At 42.4% G+C, this 12,093-nt stretch overlaps 1 protein-coding gene across 2 annotated transcripts in view; it reads left to right on the forward strand.

The window, feature by feature from the left end:
- Window positions 1-12,093, forward strand: part of jade3 (jade family PHD finger 3) — an 82,994-nt gene that overhangs the window by 65,181 nt on the left and 5,720 nt on the right. For both annotated transcript variants that reach the window (XM_070892490.1, XM_070892491.1), the window contains exons 9-11: window positions 1,831-1,947; window positions 3,124-3,600; window positions 4,858-4,975. In XM_070892490.1, the coding sequence (XP_070748591.1) occupies window positions 1,831-1,947; window positions 3,124-3,600; window positions 4,858-4,975 (712 nt within the window). The remainder of the gene's footprint in view (window positions 1-1,830; window positions 1,948-3,123; window positions 3,601-4,857; window positions 4,976-12,093) is intronic.

The following is a 12,093-nucleotide window of genomic DNA, read 5'->3' on the forward strand; positions in this document are numbered from 1 at the left end:
CTCCTTCCCCCCCCCCTCCCCCTCCCCTCCCCTCTCTCTCTCTGAGACACACTGGAAGGGTGGGTGGGGGAACATCCCAGCACGCTGTTGGAGGACTCCCGGTGCTGCAGTCGGTAAGTAGAAAAAGTTTTGTTTTATTAATTTTTTTAATTTTTTTGATTGATTTATTATTGATTATATCTCTTTATTTGTAAAACTGGTGTTTAATGTTTGTAAACTTCCCTTTTAACCCCCCTGATTCCTTACGCCTGATTTGTAACCTACGCCTGATTTTCTAAATGTAGGCAAGGTTTTTCTGAGCGTACAAAAATCTTCACTTACTCGATTCTAAGTTAGTTTGGAGTAAGTTTTCACTGCCTGAACTTTGAAAACGGGCGTAAGTGGCCGGACACTCCCCCTTTTGGTAAAAAATCTGTTCCAAACTGAAACTGTCCTAACTGACTAGAATTGGAGCAAACTAAATGCTGAGAATTGCAATTTCTAAGATACTCCATTCTAAACCAGTTGCTCCAAAAAAACAGGAGCAACTCAGGCCGAAACTTGGCCCATCAAGAGGTGTTTGCTGTTGCACAAAATCTACGTGCCCATGTTTGACCCCTGTGTAGAGTCAAGTAGGTTACTTCAGTTGTCGTTTTCTACCTGCGCGCTAATTCTCACTGGTTTTACTATCTTGGAGTAGAAGTCACTTATTGTTTCACTTGATCCTCCTTGAATTTTGTGAGTGGATGGTGATCCTATTAAATCCATCTGTTTAGGATGGAAGAGATTATCTTTTAGGTGCTTTGTAGGTTTTTGACTTGTGCTGATGAATTGTGATTGAGAAATGTGATTTTGTTGTATTTTAAGGAAGGGACTTAATCCGGTTGTAACTTACAACTGTGTTGCGCTGACCAACCACTTGTTATTAATTAGGAATTTATACTTGAGCATAACTAAATTATCCTTGCATTTTGCAAAATATGCAGTATCAAGCACAAGTTCCATAAAACTCATATTTTATCAATTTTGAATGCTAAATATGTTGGAATTATGCATGTCTGGTTTTTGCTTCCCCTGAATAAAATCAAACACTACGTTTTCATCTCCATTATGTTTGTTTTTAAATGTTTTTCAGCTGTTTACTGAAAAATGAATGCCATTGAGGATTCCCACCCAATAAATGGGTTGTTTGGCTTTTTTTTTTAAGGAGGATGTTGTTTGTTTCAAAAATCTGACTTTCCATACTGCTATTCTTTCATTAATCTCATTGAGGACTCTTTGCTGAGAATTGACACAATTGGTCGGTGTGTTTATACACGCCATTGCTGAAAAAGATCAAGCTGCTCCACTTCAGAGGCTAACCCACTAAAACTGCACATGGGAACAGGAGTAGGCCATTGAGCCCCTCGAGCCTGTTCCGCCATTCAATGAGATCATGGCTGATCTGCGACTGAACCTCATATACCTTCGGCCCATATCCCACAATACCTTTGATTAACAGAAAGCTATCAATCTCCAATTTAAAATGAACAATTGTTATAGCATCAATTTGCGGAAGACAGTTGCAAACCTCTACCACCCTTTGTGTGTAGGCGATTCCTAATTTCACTATAAAAAGGCCTGGCTCTAATCTTTAGACTATGCATCTGAATCCTCAACCAGCGGAAATAGTTTATCTCTCTCTACCCCATCTGCTCCTCTTAATATCTTAAACTTCTATCAGATCACCCCATAACCGCCTAAATTCCAGGGAATACAACCTTACAAACAGAATCCCCAAATCAGGATTAGCTACTTGATGGTCTTTTTTCAATTTGGGGAAATGTTTAATCTATTCTATTATGACCATAGGTCAGTATTGCCTGCCCTGAAAGAATGGAACCAATTACAAAAGTGTCTCATATTCCACCCAGTCGATGGTCATTAGTCTGCAGCCTTTGCAAATTGAAGACTGGTGCCTGCATTCAGGTAAGCCTCTCCCAGGAGACTCTTGGGTAAATGATGGGTGTGGTTCCATTGTATCGACGGAAAGGGCCTAATAGTCCTTTCCTGCCCTTTTCATATGTATGTACATATCCAGCTGCTGCAACATTCATTTTAACTGCTTTGGCCAATTGTCTTTGACTGAATTCGAAGAGCTTAACTAGGCATTTGTGTCGCGGAGCTGTAATATTGTGAAACCAAATCTGTTTATAGTGAAGTTGTTATCTTCAAATAAATACACGTCTGTTTATAAGGGTGATACAGTCAGTTGTAGTCACTGAAGCTGCTTAAGGGTACTCGGGGAACTATGTTCTCAGCTGCTATTTCCAAGTGTAGTTTAATTTCCTGTTTACAAATCACATTTTAAAAAAAAAATTAATGTTTTTATTGCAACCGTCCAATTTTTTAAAACCAGCTCGATAATGCAGACGTTAAATTTTGATTAGGCAAAAAGCATGAAAAATTAAGAGCAGCATTTTCTAACAAAGATTCATCTGGATTTCTCAGGATACTTGGAACAGCGATAATGAAAAGTCAACACATTTTACTCTTGCCACGGCTGTCCTGTCCCATTCATAAAACATTGGTACTGCAGAACTATTTCCAGTGGAAGTGATTCTACAAGCTGGATCGGTTTCCTGTGGTCTAACTGTGCCCCATTTATATAGACTCTGCGATTTGGAGACTCGTGGTAAAGTCACAACTTGAGCATGATTCTAACCAGACCTCCTTAAATGTTAGCTGTGCTTAAAAACATTGTTTTAATCTTTTGTGCACCTGAGAGATTCCATCCAATTTCAAGACGAGCCTGTATTTTCTGAACAGTTTCATAAATCTTCTATAAATTGAGGTGATTGTCACACTAAATTAAAGAACATTGTCATGGACGGAAGTGGTACAGGATTAAAAATTCTAAAAACGTGAAAATAATTAGAAGTATATAAACATTAATCAAAGCTCTTGTGGGTAAATAGATTATTACCTGGAATTTGGGTATTTTTCTACATTACAACAGTGATGCACTCCAAAAAATAATTGACTGCTTTGAGATGTCTGCTTCACTTAAATATTTTGACCAACTGGGTGTTTATCACAAGCTCTTGAGTGTATTGTTTTCTTTCATTTGTTTGTTTTCTCACTATTTCATACTTTAATCCTCAGTGCTCAGTGAAGAGCTGCATCACCGCCTTTCACGTAACTTGTGCTTTTGAACACAGTCTGGAGATGAAGACCATCCTGGATGATGGCGACGAGGTGAAGTTCAAGTCTTATTGTCTGAAGCACAGTAAAAACAGGCAGAATCAAGAAGGTGACTGTGAGCCGAGTGCAAAAATCAGCGAGCAAAAGCAGAAACAGACTGAAACTGAGAAGAAGGGCTTGCGTGCACAGAAGCTTCAGGAGCTGGAGGAAGAATTTTACACCTTGGTAAAGGTTGCCGACGTGGCTGGTGAACTGCATCTCTCCGCGCAGGTGGTCGAATATATATTTGAGTACTGGAAGCTGAAGCGGAAAAGCAATTTCAGCAAACCACTGCTACCTCCGAAGGAAGATGAAGAGAATTGCTTGGGTCAACAGAAGGAGGACCGGATCCATTCCAGAATGAAGATGTTTATGCATCTACGCCAAGACTTAGAAAGGGTTTGAATTCTTAGTTTTTTGTTGCTCATCTACAATTTTTTTAACAAGCAGTAATTTGGGGTTTGCTACAACAACTTGTATTTATATAGCACCTTTAACGTAGTAAAATATCCCAAGGCGCTACAGCGGGAATTCAGAGCTTGGAGTCGAGGCAACAGTAGCCACAGCCACCAATGATTGAGTGACTTTAATCCGGGATGTTCAAGAGGACAGAATTAGAGGAGCGCAGATATCTTGGGGGAGGGTGGTGGGGGAGCTGGAGGAGATTGCAGAGATGGGGAGGGGCGAGGTCATGGATGGATTTGAAATCGAGGCCTTGCTTAACCGGGAGTCAATGTAGGTCAGCGAGCACAGGGGTGATGGTGAATGGGACTTGGTGCGTTAAGACACGGGCAGCTGAGTTTTGGATGACCTCCAGTTTGCATCGGGTAGAACGTGGGAGGCCAGCCAGGAGTGCGTTGGAAAGTCAAGTCTGGAGAATGAAGGCATGGATGAGGGTTTCAGCAGATGATGAGCTGAGGCAGGGGCAGAGACGGGCGATGTTACGGAGGTGGAAATAGACGGTTTTATGCCGCGGATATGTGGTCAAAAGCCCATTTCAGGGTCAAATATGACAACGGTTGCGAACCGTCTGATTCAACCTCTGACAGATGCTAGGGAGAGGGATGGCTAGGGAATAGAGTTTGTGGCGGGGCCTGAAGACAATGACTTCAATCTTCCCAATATTTAATTGGAAAAAATCTCTGCTCATCCAGTATTGGATGTCGGACAAGCAGTGTGTCAATTGAGCGATCCTGGAGGGCCGAGCGAAGTGGTGGTGAGGTAGAGCTGGGTGTCGTCAACGTACATGTGGAAACTGACGCTGTGTTTTCGGATGATGTCACCAAGGGGTAGCATATAGATGAGAAATAAGAGGGGGCAAAGGATAGATCCTTGGGGAACACCAGAGGTAGCAATGAGGGAGTGGGAAGGGAAGCCAGTGGAGGTAATTTTCTGGCTAGAATTGGATAGATAAGAATGGAATCAAGAGTGCAGTCCCACCCAGCTGGATGACGGCGGAGAAGCATTGGAGGAGGATGGAGTGGTCAACCATGTCAAAGGCTGCAGACTGGTCGAGAAGGACGAGGAGTGATAGTTTACCGTTGTCAGTCACAAAGGATGTCATTTGTGACTTTGAGAGCCGTTTTGGTACTTTGGCGGGATTTGGAACGTAGAAGGAATACTTAAAAACTGATATTACTGTCCCATTGTCTTTAGGTGAGGAATCTTTGCTACATGGTGAGCAGAAGAGAGAAACTGAAGTTGTCGCAGAGTAAAGTGCAAGAACAACTTTTCAACTTGCATATTCAGCTGATGAATCAGCAAATTGCTGCAGGTAAATATGCATCAGTACTTCTTGTGCGTTCCCGGGATCCTCTCTGGTTCCCCTTGCATTGCAGCGGTTTGTGTTGCATCGGATAAGATTGCAGATTAGGCAGTCCTTCAACTTTTTATTTTAAGAGTAGTAAACATGTGGAACACACTCCGAAAAGGTAGCTGATATCTTTAAAAGGGACCTGGACCAATAACTGTTGAGGATTAAGAATTATAGAGATAGTAATAGCACAGCTAGTGATGGGGAAGGAAGTTCCTTTTAAACTAGGAACTAAAGAGACAATGGTGGCAGGAGGAGTCCATGATCAAGATATTATATTAAGACACTGCACAGAGTGGGTCATTGTTGCTGATGGGCCAAATGGCATTTTCTTTCTCCAGACTTTTATGTTTTGTTTATTTCAACTTCAAAACATTTTAAAGAAGCTTTTTGGACATTCAGATTTAACATTATAGGCACATCTCAATGGTTACAAGATTAAAGCAAAATTGATTTTAAGGCCATAAAACTTGACCCGTTTTCTCTCTCTCTCTCATTACCATAATATATATTTTCTACACCATCTTATCCTACATTTCTTTATTATGGTTGAAGCATTTTTCTCTTCTGTGTCTTTCCGACCTCCTGATCTATTCATTTGGTTGTAGGTGTTGCATTAAAGAAAGGAGGCAGACAGAAAGCAAGAAACTATAGACCAGTTAGCCCAACATCTGCCATTGGGAAAATGCTGGAGTCCATTATTAAGGAAGTTGTAGCAGGACATTTAGAAAATCATAATAGTCAAGCAGAGTCAGCATGAAAGGGAAATCATGTTTGACAAATTTGCTAGAGTTCTTTGAGGATGTAATGAGCAGGGTGAATATTTGTATTTCCAGAAGGCATTCGATAAGGTGCCATATAAAAGATTTCGGCACAAGATAAGAGCTCAAGGGGTTGGGGGTAATATATTAGCATGGATAGAGGATTGGCTAACTAACAGAAAACAGAGTCGGGATAAATGGGTCATTTTCCGGTTGGCAAACTAACTAGTGGGGTACCACAGGGATCAGTGCTGGGGCCTCAACTATTTACAATTCTATATTAATGACTTGGATGAAGGGACAGAGTGTAATGTAGCCAAATTTGCTGATGATACAAAGATAGGTGGGAAAGCAAGTTGTGAGAAGGACACACAAAATCTGCATTGGGATATAGACAGGCTCAGTGAGTAGGCAAAAATTTGGCCGATGGAGTATAATGTGGGAAATTGAGAGATTATCCACTTTAGTAGGAAAAATAAAAAAGCAAATTATTATTTAATTAGGGAGATTACAAAATGCTGAGGTACAGAGGGGATCTGGGAGCCCTTGTACATGAAACACACAAAGTTAGCATGCAGGTACAAGAAGTAATTAGCAAAGCAAATGGAATGTTGGCGTTTATTGCAAAGGGGATGAAGTATAAAGGTAGGGAGGTCCTGCTACAACTATACGTTGGTGAGGACCTGGAGTACTGCGTAAGTTTTGGTCTCCTTTATTTAAGGAGGGATATACTTGCGTTGAAGGTAGTTCGGAGAAGGTTCACGAGGTTGATTTCTGAGATGAAGGGGTTGTCATATGGAGAAAGGTTGGGCCTATAATTGTAGTTTAGAAGAGGGGGCTTGATAGGGTCGATGCAGAGAGGATGTTTCTCCTCATGGGGAATCTAGAACTCGGTCATAGTTTCAGAATAAGGGGTGGCCCATTTAAAATGGAAATGAGGAGGAATTTCTTCTGAGGGTCGTGAATCTTTGGAATTCTCTACCTCAGAGTTATGGAGGCTGGGTCATTGAATATATTTAAGGTGTAGATGGACTGAAATTTGAACAATAAGGAAGTCCAGGGTTATGGTGAAATGGGCAGGGAAGTGGAGTTGAGGCCAAGTTCAGATGAGCCCAAATAGCCTGCTCCTGCTCCTATTTCTCTTATGTTATCCTCAAACTTCCACAAGCTATAAATTTAATTTCCATCTTCACTATATTCAACTTTGTTTAACTTTCCATTTCTTCTCCTTCCGTTTTCTTTTCAGAATTTGAATTCCCCAGTTTTTACAAAATGTCTTATCAGCTCTCCTGACACATCCATTGTGCTTATTGTCCCTTGCTCCCACATGTGCCAAGAATCAATTCTTTCACTGTTTTGTCAGCTTTTTCCTCCAATTGATATTCTATTGACTGACATCCTAGAAAACACTTCAGTCAATTAACTACTTTTGTTGTAATGCAGGCAAAAGTGCCAAATAAATACTGCATCTTTTGATTATTGAAATCTTTGTGTTGAGCCCTGCGAAAAAAAATACTGGTCAAGGTCAGGTGAATAGGAAGTTACACCCTCACAGAAGGCATTGTCTCTTTATAAAGAGTTACGAGAGGAAATATGTTGAGGGTTTACATACTGGTAGAACATGGGAACACAAGAAATAGAAGTCGGACATAATGGCAGCTCAAGCCTGCTCCACCATTCAATAAGATCATGGCTGGTCTTCGACTTCTATTCCACTTTCCCGCCCGATCTCCATATCCCTTGATTATTTCCTTCGAGTCAAAAATTCTTCGATCTCAGCCTTGAATATACTCAGCGATTCAGCATCTTCAGTCCTTTGGGGTAGAGAATTCCTAAGATTTACAACCCTCTGATGAAGTTGCTACTTATTTCAGTCTTAAATGGCCAGCCCCTTTTTCCTGAGACTCTACCACCTAGTTCTACACTCTCCAGCCAGGGGAAACAACCTCTCGGCAGCTGCCCTGTCAATCCCCTTCAGAATCTTGTATGCATCAATGAGATCATCTCTCATTCTTCTAAACTCGAGGGTATAGGCTCAGTCTTTTGTTGTTGGACAATCCTCTGATCCTAATGACATTGATTCCTGATGTGATGATTGTACTGTAAATCTTGCATCAATGGGCAGTTTTTGCTGTGGTCTCCTAATTTTCTGCTAGTTCTTGGAGCACTTGAACCTGGACATAAAAGCACGGAGTTGGATTCTGCACACCTGAGGGACTATGTCCATTATTAAGGAAGCAGTAGTGGGACATTTGGAAAAGCATGATTCAATCAAGCAGAGTCAGCATGGTTTTATGAAAGGGAAATCATGTTTGACAAATTTGCTGGAGTTTTTTGAGAATGTAACAGGCAGGGTGGATAAGGGGGATCCAGTGGATGTGGTGTATTTGGATTTCCAGAAGGCATTTGATAAGGTGCCACATAAGAGGTTCCTGCACAAGATAAAAGCTCACTGGGTTGGGCTATATTAGCATGAGTAGAGGATTTGTTAACTAACACAAGAGTTGGGATAAATGGGTCATTTTCCGGTTGGCAAACAGTGACTAGTGGGGTGCTGCAGGGATCGGTGCTGGGTTCTCAACTATTTACAATCTATATTAATGACTTGGATGAAGGGACCAAGTGCGATGTAGCTGCAATGTAGCCAAGTTTGCTGATGATACGAAGATGGGTCGGAAAGCAAATTGTGAGGAGGATGCAAAAAATCTACAAAGGGATATAGACAGGCTAAGTGAGCGGACAAAAATTTGGCAGATGGAGTATATTGTGGGAAAATGTGAGGTTATCCACTTTGGCAGAAATAAATTTAAATGGAGAAAAATTGCTAAGTGCTGCAGTACAGAGAGACCTGGGATTCCTTGTGCATGAAACACAAAAAGTTAGTATGCAGGTACAGCAAGTAATCAGGAAGGCAAATGGAATGTTGGCCTTTATTGCAAAGGGGATCGAGTATAAAAGCAGACAAGTCCTGCTACAACTGTAGAGGGTGAGGTCACACCTGGAGTACTGTGTACAGTTTTGGTCTATGTATTTAAGGAAGGATATACTTGCATTGGAGGCTGTTCGGAGAAGGTTCACTAGTTTGATTCCGGAGATGAGGGGGTTGACTTATGGGGATAGGTTGAGTAGGTTGGGCCTATCCACATTGGAGTTCAAAAGAATGAGAGGTACTCTTATTGAAACATATAAGGTAATGAGGGGGGTCGACAAGGTGGATGTAGAGAGGATATTTCCACTCATGTAGGGGGAACTAAAACTAGGGGAGATAGTCTTAGAATAAGGGGCTGACCATTTAAAACTGAGATGAGGAGAAATTTCCTCTCTCAGGGTTGTAAATCTTTGGAATTCTCTGCCCCAGAGAGCTGTGGAGGCTAGGTCATTGAATATATTTAAGGTGGGGGTAGACAGATTTTTCAGCGATAAGGGAGTAAAGGGTTATGGGGAGCAGGCAGGAAAGTGGAGCTGAGTCAATGATCAGATCAGCCGTGATCTTATCGAATGGCGGAGCAGGCTGGAGGGGCCAAATGACCTACCTCCTGCTCCTATTTCTTATGATCTTATGTATGTCACCATATTAATACTTGTCATGTGCACGGTCCTCACTCTGCACATGACAAGTATTAATATTGCGTGCATGATTAAATGACTTCAGATTCCAGAACTGACCCAAGTGAAGGCGGTATATGGTCCATACCGGTCGTTTCCCAAAAGCCAGATTTCGACAAAACAGATTCTGATGTGTGCTCTCGAGCTTGATTTATACCAGTAGCTGAGTGTCCTGGTAGATTGGAGAATTGCACATTGATCTTTCCTGTCTGTCTTCAACGACTTGAGAGTCCCAGTGCAGGTTAAACTTGTGGTATATAAAATTCATCCAAGTAGTTCTTCATTGTTTCATAATTCCTAGCCAAACAATGGAAGGACTTCTTCCGGGTCTGGTACTCGGTGTGGGGTTTTGGTAAAGACAGTTCCTGCCACAAAGCTGATTCCCTCTACAGGATTGGTCAGCATAGACTGGAGCCCTCCCTTCCTGCAATCGATTTCCCCTTTTTGCCACAAATTAATCTGACGGCCTGGTCCTAGATTAAACAGTTATAATACAGCGTTAGACTTGGAGACCTGCAATATCCAGATGGTGGGTTGTTACAAACTGCCCCACATGGGTCCTTCCACCATTCTAAAGGTTTGTATATATGTCATGCAGCTGAGGAGAAAACACTGACTTGGGACCACACCTGCTGGAATACTTAGCTGGAAGCTACTTATGAGATCAGACTTGTATCCAGGGTTCAGTGTAGACCGTAGTTGTGTTGTAGAAAAAGGCAAGAAGCTGCTATTGATGTTGCGTACTTCATACCCCACTATTTGCAGTAAGATATGCCTCCATGTTATGGTCAGGAGGATTGTAGCACTTGATTTGCGTATTTTATGGGGAGGTGTGCTGCTCACCATGACACCCTGGAGCTTAGTATCTGCGGCCTGCATAGTGAGGTCTCGAGCTTGCTTTTTAGCAGTCAGTTGTTTTGTGGTCAACTAGTAACTATCATCCTCAGGAGAGGGAGTGGATGGAGAGTGGTTTGCAAGGTCTCTTGAGATTAAGGGTGGCTCCAAAATGATGCACCTGGTAATGGAAGTTCAGAAAAGTCATCTCCCTCCCCCGCCTGTGGCAGATTTGACAATGAAGTACCTGAGCCAGGCAAGTCCGCAACACCGCAGCTTGTCTCACCAATGGCATTTCAAGGGCTAAACCTGTTGCAGGGGACTGAGAATCTTCACACTCTGCTCCAGATAACCCGGCAAACTAATGTCCTAATAGGTGGTCCTGGCTGAGTTGAGAACAGGAAGTTTACCAACATTCTATGTTTAGGTGCTGTGTGGTTTTAACCAATTTAAATTCCTGTGGGCTAAGCTCTCAACTTGGGTAAGTGGGGTGTTGTCCCTACAGTGAGTGCGTACTGATCATTGGATGAATGGACTTCTCAGTTACATTTGTTAAATCTTAAACAAGGTGTTGGGTTCCCATGTACCAGGCAAAAGAAATGTGAACATGGAAACATAGAAAATTGGTGCAGGAGTAGGCCATTCGGCCCTTCGAGTCTGCACCGCCATTCAATAAGATCATGGCTGACCATTTCTTCAGTACTCCTTTCCTGCTTTCTCTCCTTGATCCCCTTAACCGTAAGGACTATATCTAACTCCCTGTTGAATATATCCAGTGAGCTGGCATCAACAACTCTCTGCGGCAGGGAATTCCACAGGTTAACAACTCTGAGTGAAGAAGTTTCTCCTCATCTCAGTTCTAAATGGCCTACCCCTTATCCTAAGACTATGTCCCCTGGTTCTGCACTTCCCCAACATCGGGAACATTCTTCCCGCATCTATCCTGTCCAGTCCCGTCAGAATCTTATACGTTTCTATGATATCCCCTCTCATCCTTCTAAACTCCAGTGAATAAAGACCCAGTTGATCCAGTCTCTCCTCGTATGACAGCCCAGCCATCCCTGGAATCAGTCTGGTGAACCTTCGCTGCACTCCCTCAATAGCAAGAACGTCCTTCCTCAGATTAGGAGACCAAAACTGAACACAATATTCCAGGTGAGGCCTCACTAAGGCTCTGTACAGCTGCATTAAGACCTCCCTGCTTCTATATTCAAATCCCCTAGCTATGAAGGCCAACATACCATTTGCCTTCTTTACCGCCTGCTGTACCTGCGTGCCCACTTTCAGTGACTGATAAACCATGACACCCAGATCTCGTTGCACCTCCCCTTTTCCTAGTCTGCCGCCATTCAGATAATATTCTGCCTTCGTGTTTTTGCCCCCAAAATGGATAACCTCACATTTATCCACATTATACTGCAACTTCCATGTATTTGCCCACTCACCTAACATGTCTAAGTCACCCTGCAGCCTCTTAGCGTCCTCCTCACAGCTCACACCGCCACCCAGTTTAGTGTCTTCCGCAAACTTGTTGATATTGCACACTCTTCCTTCATCTAAATCGTTAATGTACATTGTAAAGAGCTGGGGTCCCAGCACTGAGCCCTGTGGCACCCCACTAGTCACTGCCTGCCATTCTGAAAAGGACCCGTTTATCCTGACTCTCTGCTTCCTGTCTGCCAACCAGTTCTCTATCCAAGTCAGTACATTATCCCCAATACCATGTGCTTTAATTTTGCACACCAATCTCTTGTGTGGGACCTTGTCAAAAGCCTTTTGAAAGTCCAAATATACCACATCCACTGGTTCTCCCATGTCCACTCTGCTAGTTACATCCTCAAAAAATTCCAGAAGATTTGTCAAGCATGATTTCCCTTT

This window comes from Pristiophorus japonicus, chromosome 10, assembly GCF_044704955.1.
Source record: "Pristiophorus japonicus isolate sPriJap1 chromosome 10, sPriJap1.hap1, whole genome shotgun sequence".
In the NCBI taxonomy this organism is placed as follows: Eukaryota; Metazoa; Chordata; class Chondrichthyes; family Pristiophoridae; genus Pristiophorus; species Pristiophorus japonicus.